General features: G+C 42.4%; 1 protein-coding gene across 2 annotated transcripts in view; it reads right to left on the reverse strand.

Moving 5' to 3' along the window:
• The window catches only part of LOC134631223 (PDZ domain-containing RING finger protein 4-like), a 124,189-nt gene that overhangs the window by 22,771 nt on the left and 74,369 nt on the right, over positions 1-27,049 (reverse strand). Inside the window, exon 1 of one of the 2 annotated variants that reach the window (XM_063479330.1) lies at positions 26,210-26,614. The exons of the other annotated variant lie outside the window; for it this stretch is intronic. Within the exon in view, the coding sequence (XP_063335400.1) occupies positions 26,210-26,278 (69 nt within the window). The 5' untranslated portion in view covers positions 26,279-26,614. Of the gene's footprint in view, positions 1-26,209; positions 26,615-27,049 lie in introns of those variants that run through there. 2 annotated transcript variants of the gene reach the window in all.

Genomic DNA, 27,049 nt, shown 5'->3' on the forward strand with positions numbered 1-27,049 from the left:
AACAAGATCTGTTTGCAACAAATTATTTAGCAGCTGTAGTGTTTATCAAGTCCAAAGCAGCTCTGCAAGTGCTTCATGGCCAAAAGTGTTCCATATGCACAGAGTCAACATGAATTATCTTATTGGTCTGGAACAAAACAATGGTGATTGCTCAGGAGAGATCATTTGCTCTACAACCGGGACAGGAGATGATCAGGTAAATGTGAAGTTGGAAGGAAACTGGTGCTGGGATGGAGGAGCTGGATCAAGACACATCTGCTGGCTGTTTGCACATGGATATGCAGCAGCTGTAGCCAGAGGAGAAATGTGTTTTCATTCAAAGCCCCAGAGACGACCACCAGCCTTCCAACAACAAATGCAGTAAACCAGCTTAGTGGAGTGTAACAAAGGGATGGAACCACTTTTTTTCCTCCTTTCTTTCATTTCCTTTGTAGCAGAGTCCCGTATTGACAAAGACATTCAAAAAACTGTATGTGTTACGCGGCTGAGTGCATTAAATCTCCTCTTCAGCAAACATCTGATGTCACTTTAAGCCGCCCTGAGCTGTTACCGACAAACAAACAGACTTACTTGAAAACTTTAACAGTCACTGTTTATATAACTACGAGCTTGTAGATGCCTACAGCAAAGCGCAGTCCTGAAGGCGCTTTCATCTGTGACCCATCTTATCATTTATCCTCCAGGTAAGAGGACAAGCCAGGAAGAACAAATACGCGGCAGCTACAGCTCGACCCCTCGAGCGCCTCCTCTGTCACTGCTTTTGTCTCATCGACTACTCCCTCCCATCAATATCTCCGAAGACCGAGGGCAGAATGTAGTGATAGTGGTAGGAGAGTGGGGGCAGTTTATCTGTTAATGTGTCAACTTCAGCCACATCTGATGCTGCTTCTACAGAAGAGACAGCTTCTCTAGCGGGAAGCACAGACAGCGCTGGCAGCTTGCAGGGGATTACTGATAGAAGTGATTGATGTACTTCTTCTGCGAGGAGAAAAGACAGCCTCAGGCAGTAGACTATAATAGTCCATTAGCTTTTTTATGCCTTTGAATTAACTGCACACATTGCTTTATAGCGTGCATGTAGCACTTTGAATCTTAATGAAATGTTTTTGTTTTCAATTTTCAAAAGATTACGGTGCGACTAAGGAGACAGCGTTTGCCTTCGTGGGTATCCTGGCTGATGTAGAAGAGCACAGAAATGAATGAACCAAGGTCATTTATTCCACTTCAGCTACAGCGACATGGAAACACGGCTTTCGACAGAGCCCGGTATTAACTGTGTAACCTTGTCTGTTGTGCTTAACATCTGTACATGCAATAAGCCTCAGTTACGCGCGGTTTGCAGCTCATGTGCTCGGTCACCTGCTGGTCTGAGTGGCAGCGTGTGGGGTGCTAAGTATATGCAGGCAGATGGAGGAAGTATAACATGTAGGTCATCCAGGCCCGGGAGTGTGGGGCTTACATCCATCGATTACACGCCTGTTCCATCTCCTCATCTTCTGGGAAAAGGCAACATGACCCCCTCATTGTTGGGCTCCAGTCACCTGCGCAGAGCCCTCAGATAAAAGAGTCAAAGAAGACTGTGGGTATGACAGTTAGGGATGGGTTCAGTTTGTCAGCTTTAATTTAGATCATGTTCCCACTTGAGTTGAATTCATCCGGTTGTCGTTCTCTCTCTCTCTGACAGTAAGGATACCGGCAAAGTGTGGTGCATTAATACGAGTTAATGATTAATGTCTTTTTTAGTGCATTGTTAGCTTCAGAATACATATTTATATATTTTATTGCACAGCTTAGTTAACATCTGTTTTGTTTCAATGCTTAGACAAATGAAAATACTTTTTAAGTTTGAACTAAACCTCACCACAGTGTTTGTCTTAATTTACTCATCTGCAAAGTAAAAACACAAGTCTTTTGGATGGTGTTTACTCATTTTTACACTCTGTTTTTTTCTAATAGGACAACTGGCAGTAATTTTGGAACATCTGGTGGATTTTAACTTTCAGCAATGCCTGCTAGTCATCTGTGAGTGGCGTATCATCCCGTCGAGAAAGTGAATCAGTATATTTTCCAAAATGTTAAATGATTTAAACCGTGTCTCACTGTGGTTGTTAATTGGATATGACATGGGATGAGTTTAAAATGTTCCTTGGACATTGTGGGGCTTTTCTGGTAACACTCTTTGCATTTCTTAGAAAGTCTACATCAGTGATATGAGCAAAAAAAAAAAAAAGACAAAGATAAGCACTTCCACTCAATCGTGGTGGTGATTTACGGAAACACAAGCCTCAGTGATGCTCCAACTTTTTTAGCTTTATTTGACAGACAAAGTGAAGAAATGACAGGAAAGTAGGGGTAGAGAGAGAGCGGGGAAGACATGCAGCAAAGGGCCGTGGGTTGGTCGACCGCTCTCAGCCGTATGGCATGTGGTCGCCTGCCCGACGCCCAGTGATGCCGCAACTTTTAATAATGTTAACACTGTCAATCCATTGAAATTCTGTCAAAAATAATTACTACAACTAAACTGAACTAAAAACACAACTACTGTACTGTTAGTTGATTTTTTTTCCCAGCTGTGTCTATGCAGCCATATGGCACACGATGTGCTGCCAACGGAGTCTGCTCTACGACACACGAACAGAAGCCCCCGCACCGCAGCTCCAACAACATCGGCATGTTGGAATTCTGTCCTTCGACACGCGAGGCGGAATTTGCATTTTCATAAAAAAAAATAATAAAAAAAAACTGCCTACGAGTGGGACATTCAGTAGAGAAGTGGAATTAAATACTCCCTGAGGACTTTCCAAATGCTACAAGACCGAGATTTGATGCGAACATGACTGCTAGCTCATCCTTCTCGGCGAGAAAGCGGACTGGGTTCCTCCTTACACCCAAATGTCTCATTTCAATAATAAGTGTCAGAATAAAATACGGGCCAAGGTCTGCTACAGTGCAGCTCTTATGACTGTATAAATCACAGTCAGCGCTACTGTCTCAGCAACTCAAGCAACGCTCCAACGACATGAAACCGAAAGAAAAAGAGAGAGAGTAAGGATGCCACTGGGGAAATTTGACAATCCCCTCAACATCTCTACATGAGCCAGTGTACATGCCTCCTTTAACCCCTCCAACCACATAAAACACACCACACAAGGCCCCTGGGCTATTTTTCACATTAAAGGCCCTTCGCGCTGCTGCTGAGGTTTTATGCCCGCAGAACATTTGATGAATTCTGCCAATTTTCTTCTCTGAGCACCAATCTTCTGTGGAGCACTCCCTTTATTGCGCAACTCGTTCAAGGTGTATCACCTCTTTCAATCTGCTCTAAAATTTACTGCGTGGTTTTTACATATGTTTATTATCCAATCTCTTTCTGTAATAACTCAGCGCAAGGACAACTATTTTAAAAGGACAAAGGGAGAAGGGCAACGACACTCAATGTCAAACCTGCTGAGCAGCATAGCGGGTAAAGAGAGCAACAGTTCACAAATGTTCTGGGTTACTTTCTAGCTTTTGGTAGCACGTAGTGAGCAACAGGTCATTGATTTGAGCAATAAACACCAGGGCCAAAGCACCAACACAAACTTGGTCCAATAATATCCATGGCACCCTCCTGTTCTCTTTACTTTCCCATAAAATAGGTCACTCTTTTTTTTCAACATTAAAAGATTAGGGCTACATGTGAGATAATGATACTATCCTACTTCGGTTTCACTCTGAAATTCTGCTGCAAATTTTAAATACGATTTGTTCCCGGTGAGGGAAACACCACTGCTAAGTTAATCAGCTTGTTCAAGGTTAATGGCACATGCGGGGTACGCGGAGATTTAGAGATGCGGTTAATCTCTGTGCTTAACTTTTAAGATCTTGCCATCTTGGAGTGGTTTTTAATGTAAAACGGAGGGAGAAAATCGAATTAGAGTAAAAGCTGCACTTGGGTGGATGAATAACTAATGGATGAACAGCCTTCTCCTTGGTGATAACTGATAATTGGTTTGGGGGGAGGGGGATGATGAGGGGTAGCTGGATGATGCTATGTGCTGTGCAGATCAGCAAAATGGCCTGGCGTGAAAAGATGTTATAAGGAGTAATGGTGCCACCCATATGCTGACTGAAGAAAATCAAGTGGGTACTGTCATGGAACGCCTCTTTATGTGAAGAGAATGAGGTGGAGGGGGGGTGCGACAAACACAGGTGAATCGTAGTGTTTTTAACACACACACACACACACACACACACACACACACACACACACACACACACACACACACACACACACACACACACACACACACACACACAGAGAGAGAGAGAGACAAACCGAAACCACTAAGGTTTGACAAATACATCTCCTCCTCTTCCATTTCTCTTGTACGTCTTCAGTTTATTCTGTGCAGTAGGCACATGCATTTAAAGAAAGAAATGCAATGTAAATGTTAGACAACAACAGATCATTTTACACATTAATTATTGTGCAAATATAGAAGAACCGGGAGGTAAATATCATGACCTTTGGAAAGAGCCAGACTTTCCATATTCCATTTTAAGTCTTAATGTGAAGTATCTGGGGCAGCTATTGCTCAAGGAGGTCCTAAATTGCTGCCTTTCCTTTCAGTAAGTTTTCTACCCATTAATGGCAAAATATTAAACAAGCAAGTCCAAAAAGTGACTCACTCAGCTGCTGCACCTCTTTTCTGAATACCCAGTGCAACGAAGCTATCATGGGATTTATGACGAGGCCAGGTTTGTCCCTGTTCAAAAATAACTTCCAGGAGGTTCACAGTAGAAAATATTTATGCAATATTTTGTGGAACACATCTTGCAATCAAGGAGAAAGGTTGAACACACTTCACAGCAGTCATCCTCTTTTAATTCTGAATCTAACGCAGAGTTACAGATAGGGAAAACAGTATGTGTATGTAGTATCTGCAAGCAGCCTTGTGACTCATCACAGAGTCAAAACACAGTAGATGTTTACAATGGACATGGTTTGGGTAGTATTTTTAACATTTTCTCTGATTTGCTGACTTTTCAGCTGACACTGCCACCTTCCAAGAGTTTAGTAATTAAGTTGTGCATCTGTGTGCCAGAGCAGTGCCATTAAATGCCAGGTCCTTTTTTTAAATTTCATTTATTGTAGCTTTATGAGTTTTTGAAAATGGGAGTTATTTTCTTCACAAATATATGTGGTCATCCAAGCAGTAGAAGCAATTAACACTGGATAAAAACTATTTATATAATGCCAGACAGACTTGTTTTTTTTTTCACATCACAGACATTTTGGTGTCCCTCTTTTTCCCCTGAAGCTGTCACTGTGAAGGTTACTGGTTTGGGAAAGAGAGCGAAGTTCAGACAGCTTTAATTGTGGAAATGATATACTGAGAGTCTTTGATGGCTGATCACTAACTCACCTATTAGTCATTAACTAGGAGCCAATTGAAGTGGGTTGTCAAGCAAAGAAGGGAAGAAAGGAAGTAAGGAGGAAAGAAGCCGAGTATGAAAGAAGCTGTCAAAACCTTTAAAATACGAGTCCAAATGCTGAAGTAAAAAAACTCTATCCACAAAACAATTTATTTTGTGCATGATGTGTGAGATTGCTGGGTCTTTTACCTCAGGCTGCTTTTCTTCTTCTTTTTTTCCCCTCTGGAGTCAAAAATAATAATTAGCGTCCCATCATAAATACCAAGCAGAGACGTCAAAAGTGGCCATACTGGCAAAATCAAGACAGCTTCAAGGATTGACACTGAGCAGGTCTGGTCAATTCAACTAACGTCAAAGAGAGTAAAACGAGTGGATTACTGATGATAGCTCGAGGCTGTGAGGTCTCAGCTCTCATTTGAGCCTTTATCTCACAAAACTCGCCGTCAAATCTTAATTCAAACACTGAGAATGTTTCAGAGAAAGCAAAGCTAGGGGGTGTGTTGCAGGTAAATGGCTGGTGATTTGATAAAATGTCAGGTAGTTTAAGGAGTCATAGGATTATAAGGTCTCAATGGTACGCCATGTGTAAGTACGAAGCTATTGACTTCAGAGCACTCAGCAAAGCTCAACACCGCAGGGATCGAACCAACATATAGTGCAAGCACCGCCAAGCCTTTGATTTTACAAAAAGCTGTTGTAGAAGTCCTACGGAGTCTTGTAGAGTAATTACCTTCACCTGGCAACTGACAATCACACTCAAGCATTAAAAAACCCTAAATGCAGCAAGCGAAGACAACACACTGACGTCTCTTTGTGAAGGAGAAAGCAGCACATTAGACAGCAGACACACACACACACACAGAAAAAAAACAGATGGCAAAGGAATGCAATCCAAAAATGATTCCTCTTCAACCGAAGGACACACAGCAGTAAATAAGATCAAAACTTCCAAGGAAGAGCGGAGCCGTCCAATTAGGACGGCATTTACAATGAGACAGTGATGAAGTTGCTGATGATAATCTTATCCTTGTAAAGAGCGGCGGCACAATTCATGATTAAAAGGAAGGACATTATCTTAGAAGAGTGATCACAAGTGTAATCAATCTACTTCACGGCTCCCCACTGCGTTGTTCATGGCACAGCAAGTGCTAGCAAGAGGTTAGGAGTGTTAGTGTCTGTGGTTTTCGCTCAACCCACTCAAGTCTCACTCTTTGTCAGGTCCCTGAGTCAATAAACAAAGGGAAGCGAGAGGAAATTGGATGCAATTCAAGTGTTTCCCACTGTGTCCTGATTACACAGTTTGAACAGGAGGAGACAGAAATGATGCTCAAAAGAGCTACTGTATAGAAAAAGTACTTCTGTGCATATCAGACCGGAGATAAAGGACATGGACATGAAACCCTGAGAGCTCAGAGTAAAGTGAGGAAATACCACAACTCTGCAGCCATTCTTTTCAAGCTTTGACTGAACACTTGTTAAAAAAAAATGGCAACCATAGCACCAACTATTTCAGCATTTTCAAGTTGAACAGGTCATGAGTTCAATTCACTGCCTATCAGGCAGAAGACTTGGCAGTCGCCGGTGTGTCATGTTCTCAAAAGTTTGCTGAATTTACTCCTTTGCCATTTGGTGAAGAGAGAACATTTGCTGTGGGTCACTGTGCTAATGACATGAAACAGAACGGCAGTAGTGTTTTATTCTGCTATCCATTTCTTTGTTGGTTTATTGCGTTAGCTGCAAATGCTCAGATATATGCGAATGAACATTTCTGGTTGTTAGAGTGCCATGTGCTTTTGAGTGTGTGCTGCTAGGCTTAAGTTCTCTGGCCTGTTTTTTGATGATGATTTGTCCTTTGTTTCTCTGCCTTCTGTTACAGTTTCATTTGATATTCACCTTTTTCACCTGTTTTTTCTTTGGTTAACATGGAGCTGGGGTGTAGGTTTGTAATCCTTCTGTTGACTTTTATTTTAAGTTTTAAGATTTCAATTTCAGGGTTTAAGATTTTCTCGTTTGTTGTGTTGGCCTTGGCTCTCCTCTCAAATTAACTTATATTTCTTTCTGTTAACATTTTAGCAATAAAGTGTCTCAAACAGGCCCAAATAGCCTTCTCATGTCCTCCATTTAGTGTTATGTTACTCCCCTCACACCCTAGACCTTTTTGGGTATGTAACAATCAGTTAAACAAGCCATCTATGTCCACTGTGAGCAACCATCTTTGAACAGAGGCGGTGGTTTACGACACCAACTGTCTGCCATCTATAATCCAGTTTTGAGTTCCCTCCCCAGACGCCTTAACGCCCACTCACATCCTGGGCCATCTGACCTCAGGAATTCGCATGATAAGGTGGGGCCAGGTTTCACAATGAGCTCACCCGAAACCCTGGCTGATTGGGACCCACACCCAATTTCACACCTTGGCTCAGGCGATTAGAGGATCATCAGGGGGTCCTTTTGTCCCTCTTTGGGGGGATACTCCCACTAGGTTTAAATCTGGGACTCCCCACCATTTGACCTTAGAACTGAAGAAGCTTCTCGGATGAGAGGCGAAACGTCTTCAAGCAACTTAAAGAAGTCCAGACGCTTTTCTTTGCAAGCTCTTTTGAATCAGTTAAACAGTACTGAAGAGCAAGATATGACACTGAAAGCATCATATGAACTCAATAACCAACCTACACTGTAACAGCAGGGATTATTAAGTAACCTCTAATAGAAAATAGAAACACCATCAACCAGTCTATTCTGAATATAATGAAACAGCTGTCAAAACATGTTTATATGACCTGAAGCTCTGCACAGTAAATGAACTGTAACATTACCTTGCTCTTGATAGAGAATATATTAATGAAAAAAGAAAACAGTCCACCTGGCATTTTTAATATATGCACACACAAAAAAAGCAAACAAACCAAATTTTGATTAAGAACACCTGGCACTGTTGTTTGAAGAGTGCATCCGGGGATGAGTGGTATGATTTACAGCTAATTCACAGCAAAGTTCCTGATTAATGATTCTGCCATATCTTGAAGTTTCTCCAAAAGAGAGAGGGAGAGAGAGAGGGAAAAAAAGTGTTAACAAACATATTGAGCTCATGGAGGCACTCCAGAGATGCACTTATTAGCTGGCGCTTCAGAAATGTTTTGACGTTACAAAGAGTAAGCAGAAAACTGTACTGAATCCACTGATTGTGTGAACAGAGGGTGGAATGGGCAGGGATAATGTGGTAATGGTATGCGTGTGTGGCGGTGGAGGTCTTCACACCGTAGTGGGGACCATAATCAGGCCACGTATGTGATGACTAGGCTGTGTGTTTGGCATCCCCTGTTTCACAGGGCTCCAGCTCCTCTAGCTAATGGGTGTAATAAAGGATTGTTCATGCTTCCGTCCGCTCATTTATTCTCATTCCTCGGAATGTGAGGGGACCGCTCCGGCAATCAGCCTCCACCCACTGGTTAATTCCAGTGCAGATTTATAGTCCTGCACAGACTGTATAATGGATGCCCGTGTACATGCCCGTGTGATTGCTCCTGCTTGTGTATACTTCAAACTCATCCTACCTGCACACAAATTCTCTGTTGTTGTACAAAGCTTTATCCTTACAACTGCAAGGGCAAGATTAAATTTTAATCAGCCGCTAAGTGCAATCACAGCCATGGTCCGGATACCAACGAGGCTACACCCAGACCCCACACCTAGAGCAAACAGGCTACAGCGGGGCTGTCATCTGTTCTGGCTCCGAGACAGGGCCAGGTCACTTGTGGCTGCAGTGGAGAGGAGACACGCTCCTGACAGACAGAAGTGACATCTGTTCTGCTTCCCCAGCACAGTGTGTGTTGTATGAGAAGTAATGAAGCCAGGTGAAGGATGAGAACAGTGGGGGATGAAGAAGAGACAGAATTAGGGGCATAGTTTACTTTATTTCTTTACTTAAAATGTATCTCCCGTTTGGATGAAATCGTATCACCAACACGTCTGAGGAGCAGTTTGTGATTCAGCCATGACGAAGAGAAAGCCAATCTCTCATTCAACCAATTATTTACTCACTAACTCAGTCACTTCTTCATCTCTGGCATGTCTCATTAAAGACATGATTGTTAGATATAAGCATTCAGTCCCACTTAGTTTTCAATCATACCTAGCGCGTGATTTCATGCCTCCCCTACACAATCCTTATAGAAGCAACATTCTGACAAGTGAACGAATAAAAACGGAGGGAAAGCTGTATTTCCCAGGAGTGTGTTTGGGAACGTCAGACTACTTCGTGTTTGTATTCTCATTATTCTTCCTTATGTTTGGGAAGAGGTTCCTGGGACTAACACACGTTAAAGTTACAGATGGGGTCATGTGATCCTATATGATCGCATATGCAAATGCCCTTTATCCTCATAAGGCACAAGGCGTCATTCAGGTCATAGATTACTATAGTTACACATGAAAGTTAGATTTTTTCTGCTTCTTTCTTCAGAAGTGCTCTAATGTGTGCTCGCCTTCGTTTTGCATGCTAAATCCTTTCCCTGTCCTCTGTCGTCTCAGCTCATCAGCACCTCAGCGCTGTATCAAGCAGCTCATCATTAGCTCAACATTAGCATTACCTGTCTGAGAATAATAAGGATTAATTTTGTGAACATTAACTTCACAGTCACAGCCATTCGTAAGAGATTTTAAGTCTGACTCCTTCCAGATCTTTTAAACCCGTCTGTGTATTCTACCCGGACTTCTTACAGAGGGAGGTCACGGTCTTGCAGAGTGAGGGGTGAAGGGGAGAGAGAGCACTCCAGGTGTTGCCCTGGTCAGATGTCAGGCCACCTCTGCAGCACTTGTGGCCAGTCTTTTTGCACCAGTGCAAGGGTCGGACTGATTATAAGATCACTTTAATTGCGTGCAGGAATTTCCTGCATAGTAAGTGGAAATCGACGAAATTATGCATATTCCTGGACTGCAGTTCAGGCCCCGTTATTCTATTTTTTCTGTCTTTCCACAGAAACAGCCTAATTATAGCTTCGCTCCAAATGCAAAGACACTGAAGCTGTTACTTAAAAAAGAAGTAGTGTTTGTCATTTAGATGGTATCTCTGACACAATGACATGCATGAGTCCTTACCGCAGAAACAAACTCTGAAACTAGACACCAGAAGCCGAGTACTCAGGCACCGCAGCAGGGTATGACACCACTTTAACTAAAGTAGAAGTTCTTTTGTTCTTGTCTACCGGACAGTGTGCAGAGTTGGCGAGCGATTAGGTTCATTTATACCATGGCAGCCACTTGGCAAGGATCACCACTCCATGTGGAGCCAAAGTAACACTAGAATGAGACCAAATGGCTCTCTCAATTGGAAGGCAGAGGGTGGCAGGAGGGTAGGGGGACTGGTGGAGGGCATCTGCTCAACATTTACCTAGTGTTTTATAATTAGATGAGAGCAACTGCTTGGGAGCAACGCGTCTGTTCCACTGTGATTTTCTGATAACAATTCCAAGGCTTGGAAACAGGCGGAGGAGGGTTATAGATGGAGACAATTAGTGGCGCTAATAAAATATAAACCATATTGCAAGTGAAAAGAAGCGCACCATCAAAACATGCAAACTGGTGTCAGGGTGAAAGCTGGTCATGACAAATACTAATTGGTCCCAAGAAGCAGTAGGGCAACATGTGAAAACCTGCTCACATCTGGCACTTTCAGTCTCTGTTTCACACGTTTAGGTCTCTGTCAAATACCAACACTTGGCCAAGGAGAATAACAGCTGAGTGAGTGTAGATATACAAGCCAAGTATCATACTCAGCAAAGAACCCCGCCTCTGGCATCATAAAAAACAATACCAAAAACACAGTTGTCTCACCACATATATTTTTCTAGCAGACAGGGATGATATTAGTAAGGGCTGTTGCACTGCACTGACTTCCACACATAATACTCGTCTCTCTAAAAGATGCTCCAATAAACTGCTAACTCCTACTGCCACCCACTAAAGACCAGCTGGTTCTCATTCTAAAATACTCATGGCATCTCGCAGATACGCATGAAGAATCCACTGGCGTTGGTACCTCGATGCAGCACGGGTTAAAGTGGGCCAGGACCATTCATAATAATGTTTCAGCACATTCAGTTATGAGTAATTTAATCTGATAGGGAGTTTAATGGAAAATACTTACCAGCTGATGCCACAGAGAAAGTAACGTCACCGCCTCCTGCACACTCTGCACACAACCTTTTTGGATCCCCTCTCTTTCACACAGGCAGATGTCAATACATTTGCAGTGGCTGTAATTCAGCATCTAGCTAGCGCTACAGATGTAAATCATACCTAAAAGCGACATCTGCATTCAATAACATTGCAGGATGGCTTCACTGGTGCAAGCTAACCTGCCAGCGGACATTTCTTTGACATAAAAAGACCTTATATATCTGAGATTCACCTGGGGCCACCCTTCGGTGTAGACTTGTCAAACAAAGACAAAGAGAAAAAAGGGAACTCCCTCAGTTGTGTGACTGCTAAATTTATTCCTGTACAAAGAACAGACTGGCTTGATAGATTTTCCCCAACAACTGGGATATTTCCAGATTCTGTGTCTCCTGAAATACAGCTATCTCCCAAGAGGAGGAAAATCTAACGGAGAACTGAAAAAAGACACGATATGATGCTTTTGCGTGAACACACTTACAAACACTTGCATAACAACCCCCCTCCACACAAAAACACATACACACACATACCCCGAGACCAGAGAAGCACACAGAGGCACCATGTCAAGTACTCTTTGTCCTTTTTTTTTTTTTCATCAGCTTTCTGTCAGTTCCCTGATGAATTACAGCCCTCAGGTAGAGGAAGTAGCTCATCCTAATCCCACCTTTTCTCTCATTCTCTCTCTAAACATATTCTACTATTGATTAAATCACAAACAGTCCAAAATGCACTCTATCTAAAAACAGGCATTTTGATATTGATTACCTCGGCGCTATTCCCTCAGGCTGCTTCAGTTTCAAGGCACGCCTCAGAGGAAAACTATTTTCAAATCAAATTCACTTTGTTAAGCTGCTTTTACTCTAAAATGGTGCTGAGTCTATGGCAAAACTCGTATTTACTTTTTTTGTAGATCCTGCTTAACATTGAATACAGCCGCTTATGCCAGACTATCTGACATAAGCAAGCTTTGGGACCTCACTTTAATCATTTGGCACTAATCCGTCACTGTCAGGGGTTTTTTTTCTCCCCGTTTTTTGAAGAAACTCTCAGCAGGTCTCTGTTTGACAGCAGTCACTCCCTCTGCAGGTTTTATAAGTGGTGGCGAGAAACTGACAAGGGCCAGTGATACACAGAGTTAGAGTGACACGTCGATGACACTAATACAGTCCCACTCTTCGCCTCTTCTCACATTATCCATTCTCTGTCTGATCTCTGTCTAGGGCACCCACAGTTCAACCCAAAGTTTCTCTGCTTTTACTTCTGAACTATAGTTTTCCTTATTTTGGAATAAGTTATCTTTATCTCAGAAATATATCTTTGTGTCATTTATGTTTGTACGTCCATTCATAATGCACCACTTAATTAGATCAGAGTTGTCATCCTTCCATCCATCCGGACAACTTTCTTCACAACACTGGCATAAAAGTCTTTCTGGGAGATTTTGAGGTTTTCCCAAGCTGCACAGAAAGCATACCACAATCCATCCCACAGGTTTTAGGACTACACTTTGCCTCTACCTAGATGGACATGCTTGGATGTTGACCAATGTCATTCCCCACACCCAATTTTTTCACTGTGTCTCAAAGGACGAGGCCATCTCATTTTGAGGACATCTTATAGTTTTGCATTTTCTAATTCTTATTAATTTTTATTTCATTTTGACTTTTTGTTTTGAATTCAGTTTAGTTTCAGTTTCTAGATTTGATAATTGTTTTAACTCAATGTAGTTTTTATTATATGAAAATGTTGATTTTTGGTTAGAATGTATTAGTGTCAGGGTTAGTTTGAAGTCTTTTTAAATAGGCAAGATTTAGACCTTCCCCTCACCCTAACAGGTCGCAGTATTTGGCTGGCCCTCCCTGCGCCTGGTTCTGCTGGAGGTTTCTAAATGGGAGTTTTTCCTTCACACTTTTGCCAGATGCTTGGTTGGCTTTTGATTGTTTTCTCTCTTATTATACAGTGTTTACCTTACAATATAAAGGACCTCAAGGTGCTTTATATTAACTGTTTTTAACTGTTTGGTGCAATACACATAAAAGTGAATTCAAATTGAACTGAGTAATGTCTGAAATGTTTTGAATTGCATTTCCTGTAGACATCAGAGTGTCAATAGATGCATTCATCAGTGCCTCGTCGACAAGTTGCAATAACATTTTTACCAAACTAACAGATAATAAAACTAAGACCAGATACCATTGATCGATAGTTAGTCTTCTAAGTTAACCTCCTATGACCTGGCGTTCACATATGTGGACATCACATTTTGGGCTGTCTAGACAAAAATACTAAATTTTGCTCTACAAGGGCCTGATATCCACTTACAAGGACATTATACTGCCACTGTTCTATCGAAATTTAAAACGAATGACCTCTTATGTGGATCTCATTTTTCTCAGAAACAAAAATCAGGTTAAAAAAAAAAAAAAAAAAGTAAAATCAGGTAATTCTTTGTTTTTACATTCATCAGGTCAGCCCAAATAGCAAAGAGAAATTGAAAATGCATGCCATGAAAGAGTTCGGGTCTTAGGTTAGTTTTTCAGTTGTTGTTTGTTTTTTTCAAAACTCTAGTTTTTATTTTTATTTTAGATTTTTTTTTCCACATCTAGTTTTAGCTTTTAAGTCCATTTTTAGTTTGCTGTAATAACCAAGATCAGAGATGCATCATCAAAATGTATCAAAGTGCTCTGTCTTTTGGTTCTGCTTTTTCTTTAAGTTTATAGTCTAGCATGACACCTGACACTACACCAACGCACCTGATGATCTCACTTGCTAGGTGTGGAACCAAATGTGTTATAAATAATTAGCGATCACTTTGATGGAAAACTGAGCTCTTAAAAAAAAGAAGATTAAGAGATAATTAAGTTTATCCAGTAGCACCAAACCAACTCCCTCTATATGCATGCACAGGTTCGGTCTAAAAGGATTCACATAGGGCCTCTGCTGTGTTTTGTGGGCTAACAATATGGGGTATTATACTAACATCTGTCTATAAACTATCCAATCTCTAATAAAATTGTTTTTGTCAGGCAGTCCCTTAAGCGTTTGCCCACAGCCAGTACTATATACTGCATGTAAAAATGTGAGTTTGGATTGCACCCGTGCTTTCTAAGCCTGTATATTTATGTGCAATACTTTCAGCCTTATTAAATCAACCTATAAATGCAGTTTTATGTTTCTCTACAAACAAGTTAATGAATAAGACAGGTGTCCCCTCCCCCTGCTTTTCCATTCTGTCAGTCTGCCTGCTTGTGTTGAGACAGTGAGGAAGTAGGACTGAGTGCGAGAGGATCTGGGTTGTGTAGGAGGTGCTGGGTTGACTGCAGTGCTGCGGGGGAGAAAACACGGTCGCCGATCCAACCTCGCAAAGATTGCATCGAGTTCCTGCTGTGAACTTCTGCTAGCTGCTGTTTCACAACAATGTCTTGCGTTGTAAAAATAGTTTGCATTCTCTCACATGCTCATATTGAAGCATAGAAAATGAACTTCGCTAAAATTTTAATAAAGCGCCTTTCATTTTGCCTTCGACGACAACAAACACAATTCGTCATATGGAGATTACCACTTAACCAACCCTCTCATCTGGAGCGTTTCTTGTAAATCAATTAACCTGCTAGACACGCTTACCTCAATTTCTAATGCACTTGGACTTTTAAATCGATTTTGCAATCCAATGAAATTACATTTACACTTGGGTGTCAGCTGAAACGCGCCCTACATTGATGAGACATTGATTTCATACTAGAAAGGCTCAAGTTTTTAAAAAGCCACTGATTCTCTCATTGCTAATGCAACCAATTAAAACGAGGCCTTTGTAACTGTGTCAGTGTGTCAGTGTGACAGTGGCAGCGACAATAAAATCGCTGCATGACTCGCCACAGTGGACTCCAACTGTCACCCTATGCAGCACATCAACCCAGGACAGGCAGCAAAGGGCTCTTTGTTTGCCTGGCTAATAATACTGGATGCAAATTGCTCTTTGTGTTTTGAGTTTTCTTTGAATTTGAGCCCTCAGGAATCGCCACTAGATGCATTCACAGAGCTTCTTATCGCCATCTTCCCTGGAGCCTGCCCATGCGAGCTGTGGCGCAGGTAGGTGTGCGTGTCAGCTTTCCCATCAAATGGCTGGCAGGCCAGGCTTATCACAGGAGCTGCAGGGGGTGCCCAGTGACCTGTGGAGCGACACCCAACATGGCTGCCTCATCTAGGGGGGGCTTTGTGTCACCCTGACACCCTCTCACACACACACCTGCCACCCCCCACCCTCCACCCATTTTCCAATGCACGTACACAGACTGAAAGCCTGACCTTTGAGAACATAAGTCATTCTTCCACACAAGCGTGCATTTGCAATCATACATACCTGTCACAGACAATCCAAAGCTCTCGAGTCACAGGAGTCATGCAGAGGTTAATGTTTAGAAGCAGAGGCAGTAAAAGAAAAAAAAGGCAAAGAGGGTGAAAAAAGTTCGTCAATGAAAGCATCTCCCACAAGAACTCAAGGCTTTGTCGTTTCTTTTCATCGAATATAGATGATGCAGCCGAGCATCTCAAACCTTCTGATTTTTCCAAATGTCACTGGCAATGATGAGGCTGATACTTTATTACTTTGGGGAGGGGGGTGTCACTATATGACACAGGCAAGAAGCAGCATGTGTATACTGCCAGGTCCTCTTTCATTTCACCATCATGTTTCATCATGTTCACAGTCGCACTGACTACACCCACAGCAATGTAGAGTTAAATACTGTTTACACAGTTCCTACAGTTATTGTACATATTGTGCTTTATTTCGCATTTTGTGAAGCATTTTGGCCATATGGCCCGTTTAATACTGCTGCACTTTTTTCCGAATTTGTCCAAATCAATTTCTTAGTTTTCAGTGTTGCTACTTATATAGCACCAAATCACACCGTCAGTCACCTCAAAGTCCTTTATATTCCAAGGTAAAGACGTTACAGTAACAGAGACAATCAAATGACCACCCTATGAGCAAGCACTTGGAAAGTGGGAAGAAAAAACTCGTTTTTCAACAGGAAGAAATGACCGGCACAACCGGGCTCAGGGAAGGGCTGCCATCTCCCCCGACCAATTTGGGGTGAGGGGAGGGAGAGTACAAAAGACACACTGTGGAAGAGATCCAGAGACTAATATTAACAATTAATTAAAATAATAATTAAATACAAAGTGGGGTGAAAAGAGTTAAGTGAAAAAGAAACACTCAGTGGATTATGGGAATCCTCCAGCTGCCTAGGCCTAGGGTTTAAAATTTTTTAAATTTGTTAATAAAGATGTAGACGTACAAACCAAACATTTTTTTCCTCCATAATACGGCAAATAAACTTCAACTCAAATTTATGAAGGTTTATCATTAATCTTTATCTAGAGTATCATCTAGAGTATGTGGGCGTGTTATGACTGGGTTTTAATGACAGCTTTTTTGTTAATTAGTCGCTGACTACAAGAGGGGGACACACTTAATTATATCCCTAATTACTCTTTTTAAATCTCCATCTGAATGTATCTGTATCCCTAATAAACTTTAATGAATGCAGAGCTGTGAACAGTGCAGGTTGGCACCATACAAGAGGACAGTGACTCTGGCTGCCATCAGCTCAAATAACACTAAGCCAGGTGCAACAAGCCAAACACACCAGCAAGTCAGCGCTGGGAACTGATATCAGCCTATCTGGTAAAGGCTCCATGTTTGATCTTGGTTAATTTCCCTGGATACAATAAAAAAATAAATAAAAAATGTCACTCCACTGCCTGTGTTGTGACACTACAAACACTATCAAACTGTCCACAGATTTTGATTCCACTTCCTGGATTTCTAAATTCTTACTTCTGCTAGTATACAAGCAAAAGATAACTTTTTTCCATCGCTTTGTGGCTGTTAAATGTGCAGATGGTTTTTCCAGCACAAATCCATCCCAGCATAGAACCAACTCTAATTGGAATAGAGGGGAAAATGCATTCTTATGAATAGCAATAAATTAATGAGGGCCCTCCTGTCTGCTTAAACACAGATAATCAGCTAAGAGGCACCCTGGATGCAGATGCACAGCCCTCTGTGTGCGCTCTTTGTTTCCACCAATGTTTGTACTGTGGAGAAAAGCACAAGCTGTCAGGGCTGTTCACACTTACACTTAATACACACAGTAAGTTGAGATCATAATTTAGCAGTCCAAAGTCTTGCATGAAAGCCCACACTGCACACACTGACATACACACAAACAAACACATATATACTTGCAGTAATCAGGCACAGACAGAAACCACTTTAGACAGAGACACAAACAATTCTGAGAATGCACACACATTTCTGTGCACACATGCATACTGATATTTTCATAAACAGTCGTGCTTGTATAGTCTACTTGCACGTGTGCAAGGAGAAAAAAAAACCAAGTTGCTTGGAAATGCATAATGTCATGTTCTTAGATATCAAGTCACGGGTGGTAATAATGGGGGCTGAGAATTATGCCCTCTTTGTCCTTTGCTTTCTTGTCAGGATATGGTGACAAACAAAAAGCCTGCAAATTATTATTATTTTTTTAAATTAATACCAGGCCACAATAACTTGCAGCATCCCAGCTCTTTACCTACGCACAAACACACCCAATACACGTCAACAACAACTCCATCATTTTACTGTAGGTTCACTTCATTAAAAAGATGTCTTGGTTCATTGGGAATTGCCATTGTGATACTCGGACATGCACTTTATTTTCTCCTCCAGTCTGATTGAAGTCGACAGCCTTTGATCTCAATGAGAATGTGAAAGTAAAACATGCACTAAGACAAGCCAAAGTACTACTGCGGGATGATGCCACGCTGATGTCATCTTCCAAAGGGAGACTTGCATAGTAACTAAGTAAGTGGCTGAGATTGAGAGCATGGGAATCACAAAACAAAGGCAAATGAGCTTATGCACTCAAGGCAAGAGCGCTGAAACAGGAAGGACAAGACTTTAAGGCTTTATGGTAATAAACTTGTGACGTTTAAGCCAGGTATTATGCTCACAGAACCACGACAGTAATTTCCTTTAAACCCAATCATAATTAACCGCTGTTTAATTCAAATGAACTCAAAATGATCTGAAGGACAGTAAATTTGATTATGAATAGCGTGTGTGTTGGTGTGTGTGGTATTCATGCTGTTTACAATTTATGGCTTGCGCCGTCTTTGCTGACATACTGTACATTACTGTACTAATTATCAGGGATGTCACAGCTTCATGCATACATCGTTTTGATTTCATGCATCATATAAAGAGTGGCAGAAAATTTGCAGTATCCTCCTGACAGCAGTCACCTTCAGCCTTCATCAACAACCGTTTCTGAAATATATAAATATATACTCCTAACTCATGTTATAGTTATTTCCTTGAAATGAGTCAAAGCACGATGCTCTGTTGCAAATCCTTAGTTTGTGTATTATTGTTCCATATCAATTCATATAACTGATCCAAAGTAATTGATGCTATATTTGTACAAACTAAAATAAAATGTAAGCTTTTTCTAGAAGCAGGTAAAAATGACTGCTTTTAGCAATTTAGCATTTAGCTCTGTTTATTCTTATTTGCTTAGGATTATCTTCTCTACAACTCTCAGATGAGCCCTTGGTGTTCGAGTCAGGCTGGGTCTATACGTTGTCCTTGCAAGAAGGGTGAATGCAGGAGCGAGTACATCACCACCACTGGCACTACCCTGTTCAGTAGGTTTCCACTAGGCTGCTGCTGCTGCTGCAGGGCATGCATTACTTATCATGTTTTAGGGGTACAAAATGAGCAAAGCTGGGCAAAGACTAAAACGAAGCTGACAAAAAGATCACTAGCTTATTACTGCGTCCAAAGGTGGACGTCAAACCACTTCAAAATCTATCAGAGTACCTCTAGGACTTTGTTTGCCTTTATAATTGGTTTCTTGTCATATCTGTACACATATATTAGATAAAACCCTCCTATCACAGTCCTTGTCTGAATACCTCAGCGCAGCAGACGGCCAAAACAAGAAGTTCTACATCTGATGGCCAGCGGTGATATGTCGAGAAATTTATTCTCAGAGAAAGAGCTTTAGTTTACTAAAGAAAATGGCATGTCATGGTTTGTTTGTGCAGCTTTTCCTCGGTGGTGGCCGCGAGTCAGATGAAAGAAATCGGTACAGACAGGAGCACATACAGGAGATAAAACTAATTTTGAAGAGCCTTGTTCATCTTGGGTTGGAGAGCGGCATGGAGACAAAGAGGTCCAGGAGCAAGATGTGTGGTAGAAAAGGTCAGTTGGGTTCTTATTGAGATAAGAAACAGATGAAAAGGAAAAAGGTCACTTCATCAGCTCTCTCTTGAATCCCTTTTGCACCTCCATAGGGAGATTTCGTGGAAGAACTGATAAAAACCCATTGACTTTATGTCTTGTGCCAAATGTAGCATCATCTGTATCTGAGGAGCAGGGCACACATCTCCGTGCAACAATGTGCACTGAGGATTTTAATTACCTTTTTTAATTTCACCTCATCGAAAACATTGTTTTTGAAAACTAATTTGAGCTACTGCAATTTGAAATGCACAAGCAGTCATGCAATTGGATATGTGATTCTCACAAAATTAGACTATGAAATCCCCAGTTACACTGTCAGTGTGAAGCCAGCATGAAGCAGTAGTTATGCAACAATCTCTGCAGTGTTCTAATAAGTAGGGAAATACCATTAGATGCTCAGAGTGACACTGACATTTTTTTTTTAATATTACACACTATTTATGCATTTGCCCACGTGCCTGCACACGTTCGAAGCGACAGCTTTAAAAATATGGACCTTTGTATTGTTTAGGAACAGTAAAAGTGTCACCGAAAGCCTGGATTATAGCTCAGGCTAATCTTTCCAGGGTGGACACAAGATCAATCAAGCAGCACATTTTTCCTCTCTCCTCCCCCTCTTTCTTCACTCCCATCAATTTTAATGGTTGAGGGACATCTTTCAAAAGAAACATAATGGGACAAGAAGACAGATGAGAACATTTGTAGTTAACTGTCTGGAGATAGTGCTGAAGGTGTGGTGGGGGGTTCGACAGCCTTAATGTACCATCAAAGCATTCACAGGCCCCTGATAGAGGCATACCTATAAAGCATTAACGCTGTACTAAAGGCAACTTTTTTAAATGTGTGGACCCATTTACTGAAGACTTCCAAACAATGTCTTCCTTGTTAATCAGTGCAGAGTGTCATTAGTCAGTTCTCCAAAAGTTGAATCTGTTCATCTGGACGTAGCGTTTTGTGGGAGAAACGTTTCGTCACTCATCCAAGTGACTTCTTCAGTCTCAGCTGACTGCAGGTTTCCCCAATCTTATAAACAGTACATTTGCATAATGACTGAAACCAGCCCACTGAAGGAACAATGGGCTGGGAGGTCAGTTCCTTAATCATAATTATGCAAATTGTCATGACCATTGATCAACAACCACTGACCAATACCCACTGACCAAAGTCCACTGATCAATGGCCATGAGTACCATTCACAGAGAGTTGGGGAATGGCTGCAATCACAGCATTGTAAGATGGCGAAAGATGTACCCTTAGGCCCCCTCCTCGATTCAGAGATGGTCTTTCCCTTTTCACGTAAATGGCCTCCTTGACTCCGCGCTCAAACCAGCGTTCCTCGCTGTCCAAGATGTGTACATCCTCATCATTGAAAGAGTGTCCACTGGCCTGTAGGTGTAAATAGACTGCAGAGTCCTGGCCTGACGAGGTAGCTCTTCTGTGTTGTGCCATCCGCTTCGCCAGAGGTTGTTTGGTTTCCCCGATCTATAAATCCTGGCAATCCTCCTGGCACTTAACAGTGTACACTATGTTACTCTGTTTGTGTCGGGGGACCCGATCCTTGGGGTTGAACAATTTTTGGCGCAGCGTGTTTTGGGGTTTAAAAGCCACAGAGACCCGGTGTTTAGAAAAAATGCGTCTCAACTGTTCCAATACTCCTGACACATATGGGATCACTACAGGTTTTCGCTTGGGCAGCGGTTGTCCTTCTTAGTCAGTTCATTTGTTGGTCTATGATAAAGCCATGCAATAGTGGGGAAAAATGTTTATCACCCTCTACTAGTTTACAGATAAACTAGTAGAAAAAGTCGATTCTTGGAGTGAAACCAACAGGCTGAAATCAGAGAAGTTTAGCATCTGTTTGAATCTATTCTCAAACCATTCCTGAGTAGCTGGCCTCTGTCTTGTACTATTTATTTTTTATATCACACCTGGTGCTTTTTCAGTCTTCATTCCATATTTAGTAGTGAGTCCAACTAAGTTGTACTAAATATGAGCTCCAGATTAATTTAAACCTGCATTCTTAGAAAGTCAAAGAGAAAGAAACAGAATGATTTTTTCAAATTAATTAATTCATTTAATTATTTTCGCAGAACTAATAATCACTTCAAATCCTAGTGACTTGATGACTAGCCAAAAGAAACGAAGCAAAAAGACCACAAGATGGCAATGACAGCTTCAGAAAAAACCAAAAGGGGTCCCCCAGATGTGACAACTTTCATGCAAACCTGACATTTATATGACAGTCATTTCTTAAAAAAATAGAAAAAGAGGTGAAGTGTCTTACAAAGTCAAAATAACACAAAAGTATACTGGTGCATACTATTTATGTATCAGGTGCAGCTTGCTAGCCATTTCTCAGGAAGTTTGGCTCTTGGGAAAACTCTTCAACATTTATTGAATACATACCATTACACACATGGCTAGTGGCACTGCAGAAGCAGGAGCAAGTCATCTGTGTCCCCCCCTTAGATTGCCTCTAGTCCACAGGTTTCACATCTGATGCTACTACACAAAATAGAATATCCACCCACCCAATTGCAGGACCACCATACTGGGAATTGCCTTTTGCCACAGAAAACATAAACTCCAGATCTGCTTCATTTCACATCTGTCTGTCCCATCCCATCAACCGTGTGACCCTGCTCAACATGACATCGCTAAACTCTGAGATTCCATTACAGTGCAGTTGGCCTCCTGCACGCTGTCCCACTCTAAAATTCATGAACACTGCTTTCTGGTTTTTTTTATATCTAGAATATTCACTAACCATGTGTTTTTGTTTCCTGGAGAAACGTGTGTATGTGTGTGTGTGTGCACCCAAGCTGTGGGTGCCTCATTTTCATTCATATGCATCAGCAAGTTATCAGGGACTGTTGTGCCTCATTGAGCTGAGAAGCTGCTTTCCATTTATTTCTCAAATGCAGTGGAGAGTGATTCTTCTCCTGCCTAATAAAACTTATAAAACTGGCTATACTGCTTTCAAAACTTCTACTAACAAAAAAAAAGCGAGGCTCATTGGGCAATTATGAAACAGGATAATGAAATATGGAGAGTATGTGCCGTGCAGTGTGAAAGGTGAAATTCATTACCCAGCCACATTTGGAGCAGCTGGCTGCTACAGTAGATAGTGGAGGCTCACCGGGGAAGTTTTGAGACCTATTGTAGGTGGATCTTTGGTTTTGATCGCAATCCCATTGCAAAAACAGCTTTTGTTGAAAGCCAATGCAGGCTGTTCCTGCAAAAAATCTTTAACTCTATACTGCATTCCTCGTCTCATCAACATCTGCCATCCTGCTAATTAGGCCCAAAAAGCCACACATCACTGGGTTTTAGTGGTGCACAGACAATGTGTGACACTCACGAGGGGAGCTCATGGACACAATGGGAATTTCAAAACCCTGCTAGATCACAGAGCGAATCGGAGTTTGTTGCTGTCGGCAAGATAGCCTGAGCACCCACATGGTGGAAAATACATGCTGTAAGAATCTGCCTGACTATAGCTTTTGAGTATAGCTGCATGAGCCTTGGGTCTACATGCTAAATGCATAAAGCAGTCTACTGTTCAGTCTACAGGTTTTGTCTTCGATGACAAAAGTGCCGTCACTGGGAGGTTAACTGCAGTGGAATCCCACAGAGATCAGCTGGAGCAAAGGTTAAAAGAAATGCAATCAAAGAAGATGAGCAATCAGAGGACTCAAACAGAGCAGTCAAAGACAGAAAGATGGACAAGCGTTAATCGGTCGGAGTATAAAAATAAATGCGAGGCTGGAAAGTTAGAAAAAGAACAAGGCCACAAGAAGATTGCTGTGTCTTCTTGCTCAAGCAAGAAAGCTGATTCAATAAACAAAGAATCTCAGCTCTGTGAGATAGCTTTGCAGGCCAGCCGACAAAGGTGAAGATATTTTCATGCAGAACACCTGCAGCCGTGAGAATAGAAGAAAGGGGAAACGGAGGGAGTGCGAGTGAGAGAGCGAGCTAGTCATAAATCTCCCACAGCTAGCAGGGTCAGGCAGACGGAGAGAGTGTCAAAATTGTTTCTGGACGTGAAGGAAAGGGGAGAAAGGTGGCTAACCAACCCCTGCGACTGTCTCCTGCTCTTCAAATCAACCTGCCACGAGGCTGGTCAGTCACGCTGTGACACCAGCAAGCCATTTCTACCTCATTTGCATACACACACTCACATACTCTGCATAATAATAGTAGAGTAGCATAGCAAGCGTGTGTGTCTGTGTACAATTCTAGCTGTGTGTGCATTTCTGAACAACAGAAACACAACCAGAAGACAAAAACACCAACACAAGCTGTTAAAATGATGGGGAAAAAGACATGTAGCAAGGGCGAGAGCTAGACAGACATGTAAGAAAGACGATTAGATTGCTGGTGGCGAGAGCGGTGAGTACAGCTTTTTGCTGTCACAACATACTTTTCCTGACTGTAAAAACATTGTTTGCCATTCTCGCAGGGGAAGCTTTGCTACTATAGGAGACTTGCCTCACTGTCCATCATCTTCTACTTTTGGTACCCATCCTGCTGTACACCGTACATACTGCTTATTTGTTCAGAGAGGACATGTTTGAACGTGTGCATGGAAGTGTGCTTGCAATGCTGTGAAAAGAGGTGGTTTCAATGTTTCTCACTGGTGAAGGAACTATACACTTCCCTTCTATTCCTTCTTTTTTCCCTCCCGTGTCAAGGATGCTTCACCTGCTCCTGCTCCTTTCCTCGATTTCCTTTTCACCCTGCATCATTAACAGCTTACTCTATATTCCCATCTCAGTCTTTATCCTCCTTACTCTACATCCTTTCTGCCTTGCCTCCCACAGTGGTGGTCAGAAAGCAGCTGCTGATGTTGCAGCTCACACCTGACCCAGCTCAGTATATCAGTGGGTGGACAGATATGCCAGAGAGCTCCTGTCAATGGCAACTGTGCCCTGGAGACTGCCCCACTTGGCGGATACTGAGCCCCTTCTGCTAGACTACTAGAAAGGGGAGTCAACACTATTTCTTAACAAGTGGTGCAGAGAGAGAGGGACGCAAAAGGCCAAGATAAGCACCAAGGCAGCACTATTTTTACGATCCTTCTGTGGCGAGGCAGGCACTGCAGTGGCTTCCTACTCATCCTTCGGGGTCCCTTGACAGTTCTGTTTGCTAATATTAAACAGGCCATTAGTGTGTGCAACTTCCTCTGCTGCTGATCTTGAAGCTTGCAGCCCACCTTTAGTGTAGCACCCTTTTCTGACCATTAAAGCAGCTCAGAATCTCGCTGATAATGTTCATCATCGTAGTTTGGCAGCATCTCGGGGCGCATATGAGCCCAAATCTACAGGCGGTGGTTAACCAACACTGGTTTACCTCCCCCGCTTCTTCTCACCCCATCGCTTCACAAGGGTAAAGAGAGACATTTCACGTCTAATTAATGCACAGGATGGTTGTATAAAATGGCTAATGAGGCTGTGATCACAGCGGCGTGAAGGCAGGCACTACTGCTGGGGAGGGGGATGAGCATGACTCCACTTCCAGGAGACACATTGCTTCATAGTTATTAGCCTGTCATAGGAAGAGGGCTAATGGGGAGAATGGAGGTGCTTGTTTATGTGTTTGGCTCCACCTCAGTCAGTGAGATGTGTGTCCTCCGCCTCTTTGCCTGTTTCCTGACAAAACGCTCAAGCAGTTGCTTAAAAAAAAACTTTATGCTGTTTCATCAGCTGTGTCAGCCTTAAAAAAAAGAAAAGAGCACATTAAGGGAACTGATATAAATGTGCAGTCAGATGAGCAACATTTGCTCGAATGTAGGCGCTGTTACCTTTGAGAGCAAGACTATCACACTCAAGTGATCCACAAGAAATATAAACAGAACGACTGCTGGTACAGCACTGAAGTGTCTAATGAAAACTTTTCATAAAATACCACAAAAAAAAAAAAACCCTTCGGCAAGTCTCGCTGAACATTATGAAAGAAATTGGAACAAACACGTCATGTAGTAGAAACCAGGTGCTACTATTCTATTAAAAACTTGCTCCCTCAGCACGGCTCTTCGAGCAGGATGAATGGATTGCACACTAGCTACTCTCTGAGAGACTGCTCATTACTCAAATCACATCTGCTAGTGAGTTAGAAGCCCCACTCTCCATTATGCTGCCTCACTTTCATAGTGCAAATATATTCATTTCAATCTTCTACGTAAAATGCCCTGAACGAGGCTCCGGACTTGAACTGCTCTCTTCAAAACATGCACAGTGAATCATCCACACACACACACACAGACAATATTCGATACCAAAGTCGGTCATGCCTCACCTGTGCGATCTCATACAGGAGCTTGTAGTGTTCCTCTCGCTTCTGTAAAGTGCACAGATTGCAGCCCATTATAGTTGTCGTGGAAACGCCAGGCGTCCAATTCTCCCCAAGTAGTGGTGGTACGGACACAGGGGGTCACCCTCCACACCGGAGCGCTGGTTCTCATCAGTCACTCCTTAGCGAGCATCTCTTTTCAGGCATCCCATTCACACATTCAGGCAGTCACAAGCAACCCCAGCTTAGAGGAACAGAAAGCTCCAGCTGAGCCTGACAGAAGAAGGTTCAGATGTGAACAGCGGCAGTGAAGTAGCGGCGGCCGTTTCAGCATCAGCCGGAGTGTCTCCTCTATCCCGCTCCCTCTATTTCAGACTCATACACTCACACACGCACACACACAGGCGTGCGCACAGGCTCATACACCAGGGTTGTGACTCGCGCTCACTGAGACACTCCCCCCTTTTTCTTCCTCCGTTTCGGCGCACATGAGCACACCGATACCAGCTCATGAATAATGAGGGGAAGACGCTGTGATATTCATGAGAACAGCGGCAGGAAGGGAGGGGACTGACAAAGAGGGAGGAGTGTGCTGGAGCAGGAGCGCTGGTTCATTAAAACTGAGGCACAGTTACACAATGCGCTCCTTTGTGCGAACAGCTCCTGTGAGAAGCTTGGGCAGGGCTGACTGCACCGAGACCGCACAGCACGGGCAAGCGGAGGGTTTCTGTGCTTATGTGTGACCTACCTGTATGTAAGGCTTTTCACTGGGTTTATCTGCTTCGCAAGAGGAGGATGTGTTGCAGTTCTGTCGGAAATAAGGAATTACACTGGCTGAGGAGAAGT

The sequence above is a fragment of the Pelmatolapia mariae genome, linkage group LG7, assembly GCF_036321145.2.
Source record: "Pelmatolapia mariae isolate MD_Pm_ZW linkage group LG7, Pm_UMD_F_2, whole genome shotgun sequence".
Lineage (NCBI taxonomy): Eukaryota > Metazoa > Chordata > Actinopteri > Cichliformes > Cichlidae > Pelmatolapia > Pelmatolapia mariae.